Source organism: Pleurodeles waltl, chromosome 8 (assembly GCF_031143425.1).
Source record: "Pleurodeles waltl isolate 20211129_DDA chromosome 8, aPleWal1.hap1.20221129, whole genome shotgun sequence".
In the NCBI taxonomy this organism is placed as follows: Eukaryota; Metazoa; Chordata; class Amphibia; order Caudata; family Salamandridae; genus Pleurodeles; species Pleurodeles waltl.
In genome coordinates this window covers 552,720,877-552,739,043 of record NC_090447.1, presented here as the reverse complement: position 1 = coordinate 552,739,043, position 18,167 = coordinate 552,720,877, and the positions used below count along the sequence as shown (strand labels likewise).

Sequence of the window (18,167 nt, the reverse complement as noted above, 5' to 3'; positions counted from 1 at the left end):
GTCTGAGACATGTTTACAAGGCTACACAAGTAGTTGGCACAAACAGTGCTGCAGGCCCACTAGTAGCATTTGATTTACAGGCGCTTGCACTTTAGCACTGATCTGCAGTGGTAAAGTGCGCAGAGACAATAAACCAGCAAAAACAAATCAGAAACGAATAGGAGGAAAAAGGCGAAATGTTTGGGGCAAACCCTGCAATAAGGGCCATTTCCAACAGGGCCCAACTGACTAAAGAGGACTAGACCCTGTAGGAGACCTAGCTGAAGAGAGACCTGGTGCCTAGAAACTTTCCCTGAGTAGCTAGAGGTTGCAGGACTGACCAGCAGATTTCTCAGCAGTTCAAGTTTAATATTAGGCAAACAAACAGCCATTCTGCCATGGGGACGGAGTAAATTACCCCATCCCCATGGTGCATGGTGAAGAGGCCCCCCTCCTAATTTATAAATGACCACCAAGTAGGTGGGCATTTATAAAAACATTGGCAGGAACCGCTATGACTGTGGTTCCTGGCAATGAATAGCACTCTGTGCTAAGGAGCAGCGTCAGCAGGACGCAGCCCTGTAGCACAAAGTAATTGTTTTTTTTCTTTTTTTAAAGACAAAAATATGATGCTTCCTTTGCCATGGGAGTCTTCAACCTTGGCAGGGGGAGCATTGTAATGTTTTTACTGTTCCCATCTCCCAGGTTTTACCTGCCAGTAAGAAATAGTGAAAAATGTCTACACGTCTGCCCGTCCTAATTAGAAAGATGGACAAGTTGCCATTCCTCCAACAGCCCTTCCTTCTCATAGCCATTAGATAAGTTTAGCCACGAGGGAGACAGAGTAGTCTCCACCATGACCAACTTTAGATATGTTTCATTTTATGTCATCACATAAACAAAAAAAACAGAGAGGCCAGCTGGACTCAACCTTTGCTTGTTGCTGGTCCCATTTAATTCCGCTTGAGGAATGAGTCTGTTGCAGATCACGGCTGCATACATGGGCTCCTGTCTCTCTTTGGTTTTCGGCACAGTCTGCTGCCCCATGGTGTGACAGACAATCAGTACAGGAGCCTCTCGCAGCCGCATTTGTCGCATAGCCCGGCACAGTACTCCCTCGCTGTATTAGCTAAGGCTTTGCTAAGACTTAAGCCGTTGTCATAGGAGCAACAAAACAGCAAACATATATCTATCCTTTCTTGAGGATTACATAAGAGGTAATTAGAGACATTGAGGACTTGACTGTTCTGATATGCCTGCCATGTTATGCTTGGTCAGTTGTTAGGACGGCCTTCAAAGTTTGTGTGTACGGTGCAGAAAAGCTTCATGCTTCTACCATGTCCTCTGTTTGCCATGAGTGAATTTCTTTTCTGAAGTGACGCAATGCTGCAAGCATCAGATTTGCACACTCATCACTAACCAGAACATGTCCTGGCATCAGCCATAGATGAGTGCATGTTCGCTTGTCACCGTGAATGAGGGCACATCTGAGAAAGCAGTACCAGACGAGAAAACACTGGATCTGGGGAAAAGGTGCAGCAAAGAGAGTAACTAACAGGCAAAACTGACCACAGGTGGCATGAAAGTCTTAGTATCTTTAATACAGTTCTTGCCAGTTTTATAGGGAGATAAAGAAGGGTTTAATGGTTTAAAACAAAATGGTGACTCTGCAAATCAGTATGCAGGCAGGTTTTCTGAATGATGTTCCAAATCATCAGGATACAGTGAGTATTACTTAGTCATGGTGGAAATATGAGCATGCAGTTTGAGCATTACAGAGTGAGTGTGCAAATATGAACATACGGTTACGATGACCTAGTTATGGGGTGAGTCTAAACACCTACCAGTGATTACAAGACCGAGGAGGCAAATCTGAACAAGTATGAAGGATTAATGAGTGCATTTGCAAATTTAAGCTGGCAGTCAAGATTTATACGTAATGATACAGCTTTGTGCAAGCATTGAAGATGTCTTATTGTTGGTGTAAATATCAGTATGCACTGAAAATTCTGACCAGTGGTGGAAATCGGATTGAGGGTTAAAAATCTGAACATTGATAGTACGAATGAAATTTAGCCAGCTGAGACTTTCAAGTGATGCTTCGAATATGGACTAGCACCTAGAATTTCTGAGTACGTATCTGACCATTCATTCAAGACTAATGAGTGATACTTCAAATCTGAACTTCACTTTGGATTATGGAGAGGGGCATGTTTAAATGAGTCCTGAGTATTGCTTCGTAATGGGGCAAATCTAAATGTGCAATTATGATTAGTGAACAATGGGTCATATCTGAACATATGCTAAGGATTACATCAGTTGCCTTCTTGTTACAATAGTGTCCACTCCTGATGTAAAGTCTGCACTGGTTTAATGGTGGTATTTATTTGTATTTTGGGGTCTTTCATGGTGCAGTTGTACCCAGCGCTGGTGTAATGCTTGCACTGGCCTGTTATTGGTTATGCTTGTCAGTTTTCCTAATGTTATCACTGCTGTTGCCCGTCCGTCTATAACATAATTATATTTGCATTAGTGTATCATTGCTGTCGCTTAGCCATTCCTTTAGCCATCTACATACTCACTAGCATATTCATCCATGCACTCACCCATTCATCCATGCTCACTTGCCCATTATTTATCTATGTGCATACTCATTGTCAACTTTCACCCATTCATCCATCCCCACAAGCAACCACATACATACAAAAACAATCTGTAATCTATGTAGTGGCATTTTCACTTCTAAAATAGTAGATCTGTTTGTATTACTCTTCTGCCTTTAAAATCTTTTAGTTAAACAGCTAGTTAAAAAGCTACACAAAGCACTTTTCATTTACCTATCAGATCGGGCTAGAACCCACTTTTTGATTGTGGAAAAAACCTGCAGTTTAGGGGAAAGACTCTCCATGAAAAGAACTTTATCTTTATTGTTTGCGAGACATGAGTCACCCCTTTCCCAAACTGACCATACGTGTCAGTCGTTCCCCAGTACGCCGCCAAACCTTACGTTTACATGTCTGGGGCATGCTGAATGTGCAAGTCTTTAGGAAGGAAAACATTCATATCTAATCCCACACAAGTTCCCCTTGAGCTTCTATGTAGCAATGGCAAACAGTTTTTCAGGTGAGCAGATGTAATGGTGTTGCCTTTGTTTCAACATTTAGGATGTTGATTGTCATAAGTGTGCATGCACTAGCTAGTATGAAGACAATTGATCTGTAATACTTTTTGCTATGCTATTTAGAATCAGATGGTTGGCTAAGGTATGTATGTATGTATAATCTGAGTTTTGTAAATGGTGAGAATCAATAAGCTGCACAGCCTCCACATGTTGCGCATAATGCAACACTAAAGTACACAATTGAAACTATAATAACTAGTGGGGTATACCTACAGACAGTTGCTAATGAATAGATGAAAAATGTAACTTTATAAACAGCCTTTAACGCTGTAATTTGGTCTAGTCCATGTCAATTTTGTCTTCAATTCTTCGGCATCATTGTGAAACGTAGATTTGAAAATTCAAAGCATTTTCCGTTAGGCAAGTTCCCTGAAATCCTTCCAATGCAAGTATGTGGGGGCATAGGAGGAGTCCTCCTTGCTGCTGATTCAGTTTAATGCTTTATAAAGCACTTTACAATGAATGGCTTGCATGAGTGTATATTTTTTTTTCCATTCTTAAAAATAGCGTCTCTTCACCAAAAATTAAGCTGATTGATTAAATGTATTTACATAATTAAAAACTAGATTTTTAGTATGACCGACATCTACATTAAAGAATGTCAATAGAAGAATGCATGTTCTGTTCTATAAAATTGCAAAGCTTGCTCGGTCTATCATACTCTGCTATGAAGATGTGTGTCCATCTTTTTCAGCTGTTAGCAGTTCTTCTGATGACAGTGATGAAGGAACTGATGAAGAAATAAAGAGTGAAGAGAGTGACATTGAAGAGAAGCCAGAAATGGTATTTGCGGTTTACATATTTGTCAATTTATTTCAACTTATTCCACTTCTAGTTAGAATTGAAATGGTTATCTGCCATTCTGCCACAATAAGGAGCACTGTAAAAATGAATCTGGACAGAATTGTGGAGGTGTGAATGCTTGGTCATTCCAAAAGTATTGCTGGGAATCCCCTACACATCAATTTTACTTCAGATATTAAAGTATTAAATAAGTGACATAACGTGTACTTTTTTGTATTAAAAGTAAAATGAGTATGCTTTGTTTTGCCCGCCATTTATCACCCTCAGATGTAGCATAGCCTCAATATTTCAGTAGATTTTAGTTATGTGAACATACGGCACAGTTTGCTAATTAGCATTAAGAACCTCTAATTGGTATATGAAATTGATAAATGTACAGATTGAATTTTCGCAACAGTAGGAAATCTAGCCATTGTAATATGCTCCAGAATCAACAGTTTCCTCTAGAAGTAGAGTTTTGGATGATCACCAAACTCTTCATTTTGAAGGAAAGTGGCCAGGGTATTTTTTTCAGCTTCTTTGTTTCTTGTAGTTTTTGACACTGCAAATGATTGAAAACTACAGTTTCCAACAATCCTGGAAAAATTACGGTGGCCACTCAGATATAGTTCATGTTACTAAAGGCAAGTCTCATTTAGTCTTGTGCCTCCATACACAGATGTTATCTAAACAGATTTTAAGTATTGTGCTTTTTTCAGCAGTTAATGCCTCACTGGTTACAGGCTCACCAGAAGAGTTGCTTCAATATTTAATAATGTCTCTGCTGTTGAAAATAATCAACCACTGAGTGGTTTGTACATTTTAAATCCTTTTTTTTAAAAACATCTATTTATACAAAATCATTCAGAGCATTGTGCTCACTCAGTAATATTTTTGCGAGAATTCACTACCAGCGTGGGCTCTCTACAGGTGGGACTTCAACATGGCAGAGGGACAAACTCTGTCCGTCTGGGTTTAATTGATATAATTCTTAAGAAGGTGGATAAAGGTGGTACTCTCAGAGGAAGGCAGAATGGGTGGGTGAGGTTTGTGTGGGGGAATTCCCCCTCTGCCCCCCATCCCCCCCCCCACACACACACACACACACACAAGCCCATATGTTAAAACTATGGCCAAAGGCAATCAAATTTCTTCATGTTTGCCCTGTTGAATGGGTGCACTATTTGGGCTCTGGGTCAGCCTGCAACCAGGGAATACTGCACCAACCAGGAGAGAAGAGGCAGGATATTAAAGAGCCTTTACGATGCTAATTCTCTAAACTTAAAAAATGCCAAAATTAATGAGGCTGGTAGGCTCTGTTTCATGACATTTTTTAATATTAGTTCCTTGTGTTCCTGTTTGTGAGCTTTATGTTGCATGGAGAATGGCATACCGTTAAATGATCTGAATTGATTCAGATATTTACAGAATATTTTAAAACAAGACACAGTCCTGTTACCCTCATTTGGTGGCATGCTTTGCCATGGGTGTTCCTTCGCCAGCACCTTCATTGGTCCTGGAATGCCCATCCAGATTTCTTGGTAATATTGTATGGTGTAGGTGTACTGAGATTTAAGTTTGTCTCGGTTTGACCTGTCCCATACAAGATTGAGAACCACTCCAGGAGTGGGAGAAACTTTGTGCTAGTTGAGATATCTTCCTCGCAATCCTGCTTGGGTTAACATATTTAAGTCCTTAAACAGGTGACTGATGCATCTATGGGCTTCCTTCAGGACTGGACAACCTTTTCTCTCCTGCTAATTTGATAGGTTATAGTCACCCCTTGAAGTAAGGGGTTGAATCAATATTTGTTACAGGTTTTTAGATTTCCATCCCAGTTCCTAAGAGAATTAAAACAAAAAACAGAAATACAAATTAATATGATTCATTAATTAGTGCAATTTGTCATGCATGTGATCCCATAGCCCACAAACTCACACCCTACTTCTGTTTTGAAAAGACAGTGTGTAGGAATGTCCACCCTTTTTTTACATGATCACTCCAACTTTTTGCCTGGTATTTGATGCAGTTTTAACAGACGTGCCCTGGGCTCCTGCTAACCAGATCCGTAGTGCCGGATCTCTTTCCCTAAAACTGTGCAATTGTTCCCCAATTGGCAGTAGCTTTAGCACCCCAGTAAGTCCCCTAGTAAATGGTACTCCTGATACCTAGGGCATGGGTACTAAGGAGGGACCCTAAGGGCTGCAGCATGTATTGTGCCACCTTAAGGGACCCCTCACCATACTCATGCCAGCTGCCACTGCAGGCTGTGTGACATGGTGCAGACAAAAGTGAAACACGACATGGCGCACATCCTGTGTGCCATGCCTGCAAACTCTACATGAAATATATGAAATTCACCCCTACAGCAGGCCTTACAGCCCTAAGGCATTATATTACATGTGAGGACATATCTGCATGAGCAAATATGCCCCTGTGATGTCTAAATAAATTCTTAGACATTACAAGTGAACAGGGAATCCACCTTTTAGGTATGTACTGGGCACTGGTCAAAACAAGTTTCCTAGTTAGATAATGGCTTCGTTGAAACATATGGTGTTTGGTATCAAATACCTTATATTAATAAACCCACACTCATTCCAGTGAAGGATTTATTAAAACATGCACCCAGAGGGTACCTACTAGTTCTCTAGTGTGCTGGCTGCCTGGTACAGTCCAGCCTGTCACCACAGACAGGTTTCTGACCCCCCTGCAGGTAGGAGCCCTCGTTTTCAGAGGCCAGAAACAATGCCTGCTCTTTAGGAAGTTGTTCACAATTCCTCCAGCAGGGTGGCTGATGATTTATTATACCAAGACCAGTCCCTGTTGCCTTTGATATGCTACCTGTTCGAAATAGGGTCTTTGTTTGGCAGTCAGGTTACCGCTGTCCAAGCAAGCACCCTCACTCTAGTCAGGGTAAAGGAGAAACACACTCAGTTAACCCCTGCACACACCCCTTGATAGCTTGGCACGAGCAGGAAGGCTTAACTTCTTCAGAAGCAATGCGTAAAGTATTCGTACCAACACACAGTAATACAGCGAACCACTACAAAATGACACAACACAGGTTTAGATAAATAGGTAATATTTAGCTAAACAAAACAAGACTAAAACAAACAAAAAAATTCCAACATACACAAGTCAAGATAAGAATTTTCAAAAGAATAAGTCTTAATCCTTAGAAAACAGTGAGAATGCTGTTGTTAGACAAAGTACCTGGTTAGCGTCAAAAATAAAGACGCACAAGCGAGCTTGCGTCGGAAAAGTAAGCAATGCTTCGATTAATTACTCTCAAGTGAGGCCATGCGTAGTTTCCTTCTTCGGTTGGGTCGGCAATGTGTTGTTTTTCTCCTTCACGAGAGAGCGATGCGTTGATTTCCGGACGGGGAACCTCTGATCCACGCAGAATCAGGTTTACTTAGACACCCAGGGATGATGCATCGAAAATCCGATTGCACGGTGTTAGAAGACCGCATTGCGTGGGGTTTGCGTTATCAGCCTCTGTAAGCGGGTGTTGCGGATCATTTCCCCAGCCACGTTGCATTGATCTCCCAGCCGCGATGCAGGTTGAATGTCGATTTCAGCACCACTTGGCAGGAGCCTCAGCAGAGAGTCCAGGTGCTGGCAGGGGAAGTCTTTGATGGCCCTGAGACTTCAACAACAGGAGGCAAGCTCAGTTCAAGCTCTTTGAGATTCTTCTCAATTAGGAATGCACAGCAAAGTCCAGTATTTTGTCCCCTTTCAAAGGCAGATGTAGCAACTGCAGGATAGTCCAACAAAGCACAGTCACAGGCAGGGGCAGTACTTCTCCTCAGCTCTTCAGCGTGGCTGAGGTTCCTCTTGATTCCAGAAGTGATCTAATCTTCAGGGGTTTTGGGTCCACTACTTATTCCTCTTTCTGCCGTTGAAGTAGGCCTACTTCAAAGGAAAGTCTGTCTTGTTTGTAAGATCCTGCCTTGCCCAGGCCAGGCCTCAGACACACACCAGGGGGTTGGAGACTGCATTTGTGTGAGGGCAGGCACAGCCCTTTCAGGTGTGAATAACCACTCCTCCCCTCCCTTCCAGGACAGATGGCTCATCAGGATATGCAGGCTACACCCCAGCTCCCTTTATGTCACTGTGTAGAGGAGAGGTGCAAACAGACCAATTGTCAAACTGACCCAGACAGGGAATCCACAAGCAGACAGAGTCACAGAATGCTTTAAGCAAGAGAATGCATACTTTCAAAAAGTGGCATTTTCAAACACACAATCTAAAAACAAATTTTAGTAAAAGATGTATTTTTAAATTGTGAGTTCAGAGACCATAAACTCCACATTTCCCTCTTCTCCTAAAGGGAATCTGCACTTTAATAATATTTAAAGGCAGCCCCCATCTTAACCTATGAGAGAGATAGGCCTTGCACAGTGAAAACCAAATTTGGCAGTATTTCACTGTCAGGACTTATAAAACACATTAGTATATGTCCTACCTTAAACAAACACTGCACCCTGCCCATGGGGCTACCTAGGGCCTAACGTAGGGGTGCCTTACGTGTAATAAAAGGGAAGGTTTAGGCCTGGCAAGTGGGTACACATGCCAAATCGAATTGGCAGTTTAAAACTGCACACAAAGACACTACAGTAGCAGGTCTGAGCCATGTTTTCAGGGCTACTCATGTGGGTGGCACAACCAGTGCTGCAGGCCCACTAGTAGCATTTGATTTACAGTCCCTGGGCACCTCTAGTGCACTGTACTAGGGACTTACTAGTAAATTAAATATGCCAATCATGGAAAGCTAATTACACATACATTTTACATAGAAGCACTTGTACTTTAGCCCTGGAATTGCCCAGAGTACCAAAAACAGCAACAGAGTCCAGCACACATCAACAACCTGGGAAACAGAGGCAAGAAGTTAGGGGAGACCACACCAAGGATGCCAAGTCCAACATCCCCCAGACCAACAGGATGCCCCCCCACGCCCTGAGGCCCATTTGGCATCAGAGCAGGTGGGAAATTAGCTATGCACGGAGGCGTGGATTACACCCAGATCAGACACACCCCTAAGGTGAGCTGCCTGAGGTGCCCCTGTAGGAAGGTAGCCTCTTTATAGCCTTGTTACCCCCACTTTTGGCATGTTTGTGAGTATATGTCAGGGTGTTTTTACTGTCTCACTGGGATCCTGCTAGCCTGGGCCCAGTTCTCATAATGAAAACCCTATGTTGTCAGTGTGTTTGATATGTGTCACTGGGATCCTGCTAGCCAGGACCCTAGTGCTAATATGTTTGTGGCCTATGTGTGTTCCCTGTGTGGTGCCTAACTGTATCACTGAGGCTCTGCTAACCAGAACCTCAGTGTTTAGGCTCTCTGCTTTTTAAAATTGTCACTGCAGGCTAGTGACTAATTTTACCAATTCTCATTGGCACACTGGTACACCCATATAATTCCCTTGTATATGGTACTTAGGTACCCAGGGTATTGGGGTTCCAGGAGATCCCTATGGGCTACAGCATTTCTTTTGCCACCCATAAGGAGCTCAGGCAATTCTTACACAGGCCTGCCACTGCAGCCTGAGTGAAATAACGTCCACCTTATTTCACAGCCATTTTTCACTACACATAAGTAACTTATAAGTCACCTATATGTCTAACCCTCACTTAGTGAGGGTTGGGTGCCAAGTTACTTAGTGTGTGGGCACCCTGGCACTAGCCAAGGTGCCCCCACGTTGTTCAGGGCAAATTCCCCAGACTTTGTTAGTGCAGGGACACCATTACACGCATGCACTATACATAGGTCACTACCTATGTATAGCGTCACAATGGTAACTCCGAACATGGCCATGTAACATGTCTAAGATCATGGAATTGTCACCGCAATACCATTCTGGTATTGAGGAGACAATTCCATGATCCCCCGGGTCTCTAGCACAGAACCCGGGTACTGCCAAACTGCCTTTCCGGGGTTTCCACTGCAGCTGCTGCCAACCCCTCAGACAGGATTCTGCCCTCCTGAGGTCTGGGCAGCCCTGGCCCAGGAAAGCAGAACAAAGGATTTCCTCCGAGAGAGGGTGTTACACCCTCTCCCTTTGGAAATAGGTGTGAAGGGCTGGGGAGGAGTAGCCTCCCCCAGCCTCTGGAAATGCTTTGATGGGCCCAGATGGTGCTGATCTCTGCATAAGCCAGTCTACACCGGTTCAGGGATCCCCCAGCCCTGCTGTGGCGTGAAACTGGACAAAGGAAAGGGGAGTGACCACCCCCTGCCCAGCACCTCCCTGGGGAGGTGTCCAGAGCTCCTCCAGTGTGTCCCAGACCTCTGCCATCTTGGATTCAGAGGTGTTGGGGGCACACTGGACTGCTCTGAATTGCCAGTGCCAGCAGGTGACGTCAGAGACCCCCTCTGATAGGCTCTTACCTCTCTTGGTAGCCAATCCTCCTTTCTTGGTAGCCAGACCTCCTTTTCTGGTTATTTAGGGTCTCTCCTCTGGGGTATTCTTCAGATAACGAATGCAAGAGCTCACCAGAGTTCCTCTGCACTTCCCTCTTCGACTTCTGCCAAGGATCGACCGCTGACTGCTCCAGGACGCCTGCAAAACCGCAACAAAGTAGCAAGATGACTACTAGCAACCTTGTAGCGCCTAATCCTGATTGCTTTCTCGGCTGCTTCCTTGTGGTGCATGCTCTGAGGGCTGTCTGCCTTCACCCTGCACTGGAAATCCCAAAGAAGTCTCCAGTGGGTTGTGGTCCCTGGAACACTGGAGCTATATCCAAGTGACCCCCACAGTCCAGTGATCCTTCAGTCCAAGTTTGGTGGAGGTAAGTCCTTGCCTCTCCACGCAAGACTGCAAACCTGTGTACTGCGTGATTTGCAGCTGCTCCTGCTTCTGTGCACTTCTCCAAGGATTCCTTTGTGCACAGCCTAGCCTGGGTCCCCAGCACTCCGTCCTGCAGTGCTCAACCCTCTGAGTTGGACTCCGACGTCGTGGGACCATCCTTTGTTACTCTGAGCCAGCTCCGGTTCACAAATCTTCTAAGTGCCTGCTCCGGTACTTCTGCAGGTGCTGCCTGCTTCTGTGGGGGCTCTCTGAGTTGCTGAGCGCCCCCTCTGTCTCCTCCTCCAAGGGGCGACATCCTGGTCCTTCCTGGTCCCCAGCAGCACCCAAAAACCTCTACTGCGACCCTTGCAGCTAGCAAGGCTTGTTTGTGGTATTTCTGCGTGGAAACACTTCTGCAACCTCCAGCAAGCCGTGGGACATCTTCCATCCAAAGGATAAGGTCCTAGCACTTTTCGTTGTTGCAGAATCCTTGGGTTCTTCCACCCAGAGGCAGCCTTCTTGCACCTTCATCTGGGGTTTCCTGGGCTTCTGCCCCCCCGGACACTATCGCGACTCTTGGACTTGGTCCCCTTGCCTTGCAGGTCCTCAGGTCCAGGAATCCGTCTTCAGTGCTTTGCTGGTGTTTGTGGTTCTTGCAGAATCCCCCTATCACGACTATTGTGTCCTATTGGGGTAGTAGGTGTACTTTACTCCTACTTTTCAGGGTCTTGGGGTGGGGTATCTTGGACACCCTGACTGTTTTCTTACAGTCCCAGCAACCCTCTACAAGCTCCGATAGGTCCGGGTCCATTCGTGATTCGCATTCCACTTTTGGAGTATATGGTTTGTGTTGCCCCTAGACCTATGTTCACCTATTGCATCCTATTGTAATTCTACACTGTTTGCATTACTTTTCTTACTATTACTTACCTGTTTTGGGTTTGTGTACATATGACTTGTGTATATTACTTACCTTCTAACTGAGGGTACTCACTGAGATACTTTTGGCATATTGTCATAAAAATAAAGTACCTTTATTTTTAGTATATCTGTGTATTGTGTTTTCTTATGATATTGTGCTTTATGATATAAGTGGTATAGTAGGAGCTTTGCATGTCTCCTAGTTCAGCCTAAGCTGCTTTGCCATAGATACCTTCTTGCAGCCTAAGCTGCTAGAAACACCTCTATTCTACTAATAAGGGATAACTGGACCTGGCACAGGCTGTAAGTACCACAAGGTACCCACTATAAGCCAGGCCAGCCTCCTACAGCCCCACTCAAGGAAAATTCTGCCATCTTGGTGATGGCAGAATTAGGAACTCTGGGACAAGGTTATGTCCACTCCCCACAAGAAGTGGTCATATAGGGGGTTTAGTGACCCCAAGGGTAAGTAACCCATTGGCTTCTACTCTTGATTCCCTGTAACGCCCCCTAAATCTAGTATTTAGGGGAGCCCCTGGCACCTGCAAATCAGATTCTACTTACCCAAAAGAAAGAAGGACACTGAAGAGCTGGGAGAAACAAGAACAGAGGACTATCGATTGACTTGGTGGCAACTCTGCTACCCTGCCTACTGTCCCAGACAGTTGCGCAGAAGACGACTCATCCTGCAGCTGACAAGCCTTCAAAAGCCTGGGAGGGCTGACAGCACTCCTAGAAACAGCTAGCATCTCCCATGGAGCAGTGGAGCTGCTCCCCTGCACTCTGCAGGCACCCCCAAAAGGCAGAGAGAGCTTCTGCCAAAGTGATCCCGCCATACAAAACAACACTGCACCTACAGCCCAAGTGCGAGAGAACCAATGGTGCCCCTGGAAAGCAGGGACCTTCAAAAGTTGAGCTCCCTTTTTGGTTTGGCCAGACTGGACCTTCAGTCCCCACCTGCAGCCTTTCTGTAGGAAAGCAAGACCCACAAGTTCCCCGATCCACTGCAAACCAAAGCAGGTTCTTTGAAGCAGGAGACAGGCTGGTAGGGCTGGGGGCCAAAACAGTTGTCGTCTTCCTTCTTCTCTGGTGGGGTTTTCAGCTTAGCAGTCCTTCTTCTTCTAGGTCGCCAGGAATCTCATGAGCTGGGTTCATGGAGGCCTTTTTTTTATCCTAGATTTAGGGGCGTGTTATGGTCAGGGGGCAGTAGCCAATGGTTACTGTCTCTGAGGGTGGCCACACCCTCCTTGTGCCCACTCCCTTCGGGGAGTGGGGCACATTCCGATCCCTATTGGTCCCTGTCCTCCCAACCAAGATGGAGGATTCTGCAGGGAGGGGGTCACCTCGGCTCTGGACACCTTAGGGGTGATCCTGGCTGGGGTGGTCACTCCTCTCTGTTTCCCTAATTTTTCTGCCATACTTTCCACCAAAAGTGTGGCTTTGTCCGGGGGGGGGGGTAGGGGGTGGAGGGGGGAGGTGGTGGGCATCTCCGATAGTGGCAGGCTGGCACAGACCGGTCAGTCCTACACTAGCAAGTGGGCTAACATACAGGGGGCATCTCTGTGTGCATTTTTCAATAAATCACACACTGGCATCAGTGTAGGTTTATTGAGCTGAGAAGTTTGATACCAAACGTCCCAGTATTCAGTGAAGCCATGATGGTGCTGTGGAGTTCATAATGACAAACTCCCAGACCATATACTCAATATGGCTACACTGCACTTACAATGTCTAAGAATGGACTTAGACACTGTTGTGTCATATTGCTCATGCAGCTGTCCCCTCACCTGTGGTATAGTGCACCCTGCCTTAGGGCTGTTAGGCCTGCTTAAGGGGTGACTTACCCATGCCACAGGTAGTGGGTTGTGCACATGGCACCCTGAGAGGGGTGCCATGTCGGATTTGTCTTTTTCTCCCCACCAGCACACACAAGCTGCAAGGCAGTGTGCATGGGCTGCGGGAGGGGTCCCCTAGGGTGGCATAATACATGCTGCAGCCCTTAGAGACGTTCCCTGTCCACAGGGCCTTTGGTACCATGGGTACCTTTTACAGGGGGGCTTAACTGTGTGCCAGGGCTGTGCCAATTGTGGAAACAAAGGTACAGTTTTAGGGAAAGAATACTGGTGCTGGGTACTGGTTAGCAGGGTCCCAGCACACTTCCTATCAAAGTTAGTATCAACGCAAGAAGTGTGGGGTTACCCATGCCAACAGTGGCACTTTCCTACAGTTACAGTCCCCTTTCTTGTGTAGGGGAACAGTAATACTACCCTTCCAAGACGGGGATATTTCTGGTTTCGTAGCAGCATTGAAAAACCTGGAACAAATTTTTGCACCAGGTGGATATATCGTGTTTTATTACCAATATAGGGATTTCATCAGGGCCCATTGCAGCCGAACTTCGCGTGCCTCTCATTACATTCTCAATTTCATTTAGAGTGGGGTATGTGTATAAGTAATCTGCCCCAACTTGAGGGAGCTCCACAGTATTCCCAGTAGAAGCATAAAGGCCAGATAAAAAGGTAAACCAGCTGGTTTCATTAATGGTCATTGGGAGAGCTCTAGTTCTCGTGCCACACCCATCTGCAACCATTGACTAGAAACACCTGGTATGGCCATTAAAGGCTGCTTTCCTTACCGCAAGCCAGAATCTATCCATAGTATCCTTTTTTTTTAGCCGCGTTCTTAAGCGCCTCCCTCTTCTTTTTAATAGTTCTAACCAAGATTGCCATTCTAATGTGTATTCCCTATATTGCTTACGTTTGAGAGCATTAATTTCTCTGTTAGTTAAAAGTAGGGGGCGAGATTTACTGTATACTTGCTCTGGCCCTTCTGGCGGGTTGTCAGAGTTAACTGCTGCATTAACTCAGCGAATCTCTCCAAAACCTTTCTTGGCCAGTTACCAAGGTCATCCAAGATGATCTCCAAGATACCTTTGAGCCCCTCAAGCCTGCTGGGGGACCAGTGTGTTTTACCCGTTTTGACATTAAACTGTGAATTCCACACCTCCAAACTCCATGGACCTGCAGGGTACACTTTCAAATTGAGCGAAACAACCAGGGGATTATGATAGCTGAGGATGGATTCTAACACTTGTTTCCTGTACCAAGGAGAATGCTTGATAGTTCATTGCCACGTAATCCAAAATAGCTGCACCCCCTGGAGACTTGTACGTAAAGTGAGCTGGTGAATCGGATGGGAGTCTACCTTTCGTTACAATGCAATCATTCACCTTCAGGTGCTCAAGGAGAAGCTTCCCACGCTTGTCAGATCTTATTTTATGGGGGAGAATACAGGTTGGAATCCCAAATGCTTCCTCTTTTTCCTCGTCCCAAAAAGATAACTAAATTAGAAATTTTACAATTTAAATCACCAACCATAATAATTTGTCTTGGTGGCTCCTTATCACAGAACTCCTTAATAAAAAATATAAATATAAAAAATATATAAATATAAAAAAAAAGATATTTCTAAGAGGCTATCATAGGGGACATCAGGAGGGACACAAGAATTTATCAGCACGAGTGAAGGTTCCCCAGACCCTTCACCAGTGCTGTGAAGAATTATAGCTAGGAACAATTTGCTGGGGTCTCGATAACATTCATACCGCCAGTGCAGCCTATTAGACCACAAACAAGCTACCCCACCCTTGGCGTGGCCTCTCTTTGAGGGGGTAGCATTACATCAAAGCAAGTAATATTTATCACACAGGAACTCCCCAGTGGACCAAGCCCCTTGGAGGCAGATTATGTCAGCATTTAGAGAATTCAAAAACTCTTTCTCACCCCCCTCCCCTGCACCCCGTTATTATTTATACCTGCAGCATTCCATTATAGGAAGGTAAGCTCATTGCTACTGAGATGGTACTGTTGGGCGAGATATTGTGGAGGAACTACTTAATGCAGCCGGTAGCCAATTCCAAGAATAGGGATTCATACTTAGATCATGGAGTGAATACATTAGGGGATCTCTAAATGACACTTCCCGGCCATATTCTCCCAGAGAGATTTTTAAACCCTGTTGATCAGAAGGATAGATAGTTGTCACGATTATCTAGGGCAATATGAATAGAACTGTGTTTCCTCGCGCCATCTTAGGGATGCTGTGAGGCCCTACTGCCTAACGTGCTTCCCACATTGCTCAAAACAGGGACCACGACGATGCCTTTACGTTGTAGACATTCTGAATTATTTAAGATTTTGTTGACAAACAGTTTTGACTGAGACCAAAACCCAAATCCTCCAGAATAACCAGATATAAGTCACCACTTTCAATTAGACTGAGCGATTCTATCTCTGGAAAACACTTTTAACAGTTGAGATCTATTTAGTAAAAAATCTGTGTCAAACAGAAGCATAAAGTCAAGAATCAAAGCATGCTCAGAGTTTTGTCTCTTTTCCCTTTTTGAAGGTGGCGACCAGACCGGCTTGAGCTTAGGCCCCAGAGGAAATCCAAAAGATTGCGCTAGAGGATTTAAAGGTAGCCTATTTGATTGAGATATAGACCTAGATATAGATTTCGGATCAGGATTGAGTCAAATGTATCTGGCATGCAGGGGGGATGTAGAGGAACAGCCATTACTAGAGAGTCAGTGTTTACAGTATGGTGTTGTAGAACGGGAGCCACCAGGGTTAGAGATTCTTGTGGCTCGGGGAAATCCCCAGAAAATCGCACCTTTCTCACAACCGTTTTTGGTGATCCTTCGAATAGATTTTTTTAACCTTCTTAAGTTTTAGGATTAGTTCCTTTAATATGGCTATTAAGGAGTCGAAGATACAGTCTGATCCCCCAACAATTGATTTAAAATAGAAGATAAGTCGCTCTAAGCTTAAAAGGGAGGAATGGACCAATGCATTTTGGTTGGGGGTTTATTTTTGGAATTAACATTTGAGCTCTAATCGGGAGTCACTGAGAGATATGAACTTAATGAAGTGTGGTTGGAGGGAGTGCAACTAAAAAGCTGCAACCCCCTATATGGTGGCAGGGAGGAAGGCTGGGGAGAATTTGCTCCCTGATAAAGCCCATATATTTTAAATAGCTGTAAGTCCAAATCGGTAAGGGTGAAGTCAACCAGAGGGTTTTTGCAGACCAATACGTTGGGGAGGAGCTTCATTGACAGTTCTGAGAGGCAAAGCCCCCCTTACAGAAGCCAAACTGGCAGGGTCATAAGCTGAAGGGGGGGATTACACTGGGAGATGGAGGGCACCTTTGCGAGAAGCAGGAACCTCGATAAAGCATGCTGACTCCTTAGGGCTAGGACTAGAATAGAGAAGTTCTCCTAATGGTAAAATGACTCTATCCAGAGATCCGGACTTAGAGGGGTTAGAGGTAGCCTTCTCTTTGTCCCATAAAGAGAAAATTTGGTTTCTGCATTTTAGGCCTAGGGCGGCTCCTCCTTTGTTACGCAAAGGGTTAGATTTGGTTTTAGAACAAGATCTCCCCGAGAGTAGACAGCCAGATCAGTTTTTTAGCAGTCATTATGTCTTTCTGAGTTATGGTAGATGTTTTCCTTAGACCACAATAAAAAATGTTTCAATAAGCAAGAAGCTCAGCTAGAAGGCTTGGGGGACAGATGTCAGTCAAGTAAGAGAAGGACAACAAAGCTGTCGTAAGAGATGAACAGAAAGAATATAAACTGGCAGAATGACAGTACCTTGCAGCAGGGGCAAAAGGGAGGCGCTGGGAGAGGCAGGAACAGCAGCAGGAGCAGGCAAATTGACGGGCGGGAGAATTTCCACCACTAGCTCCAGTTGTACACCTCCACTGCGATGGCCAACAAACCGCCTACCATCACCTGGCACGGGTGGCACTCAGCAGAGCAGAACAAGAGAAGGTGGCACTGCCGTAAGATCCTCCCAAGAGCAGCCAGAAGTATATGCTGATGCAATGCGGCAGAGACAAGGTGCCTCGAAGACACCCTGCAAGCGATTCCCGACGTCTAGTACGCCGCGCTGCAGTGCACTGTTGAGTGAAGAGCAGGGACCCTCAAGAGTTAAGCCCTCCTTTGTGTTTGACCAGACTGGACCGCCAGTCCCCACCTGCAGTCTCGTTTTGCAGGTAACACAGAAGTCTTGAGATTCTCCCACAGTGTGTCCCTGCCTGACAAAGCACCACTACTCCCAAGCCTCCCTGCCTGAATTGCTGTGAACCGATGGTGCCCCTGTGTGCCCAGGACCCTCAAGATCACAGTGGGTTCTACCGGACTGACCTCCCAGTCCTTACTTGCAGCCTCTCTCCACCAGGACCGTTTTTCATTGAAATCAACAGGACACCCAATGCTGAAAAGCACCTCTGTACCCGGATGTCCCAGTGCCCTCCAAGGTCACGTGTTGGTGCTATTTTGGACCTTGCCGCATTCTCACATTACGTCCTGTAGAACAGTCCAGTAAGTTGTTGCTAGGTGACCCTGTGCAGTATATATTTATTCCCCATAGGATAACATCACTGTGTTAAAGTCAAAGCAAGTGCATTTTCTGTGTATTTAAAAAGTGCTAACTCGAAAAGTACTTACCC

General features: G+C 45.2%; 1 protein-coding gene across 1 annotated transcript in view; it reads left to right on the top strand.

Moving 5' to 3' along the window:
* MSL3 (MSL complex subunit 3) overlaps window positions 1–18,167 on the top strand; it is a 151,230-nt gene that overhangs the window by 33,186 nt on the left and 99,877 nt on the right. Inside the window, exon 5 of the mRNA XM_069204614.1 lies at window positions 3,855–3,943. Within this exon, the coding sequence (XP_069060715.1) occupies window positions 3,855–3,943 (89 nt within the window). The remainder of the gene's footprint in view (window positions 1–3,854; window positions 3,944–18,167) is intronic.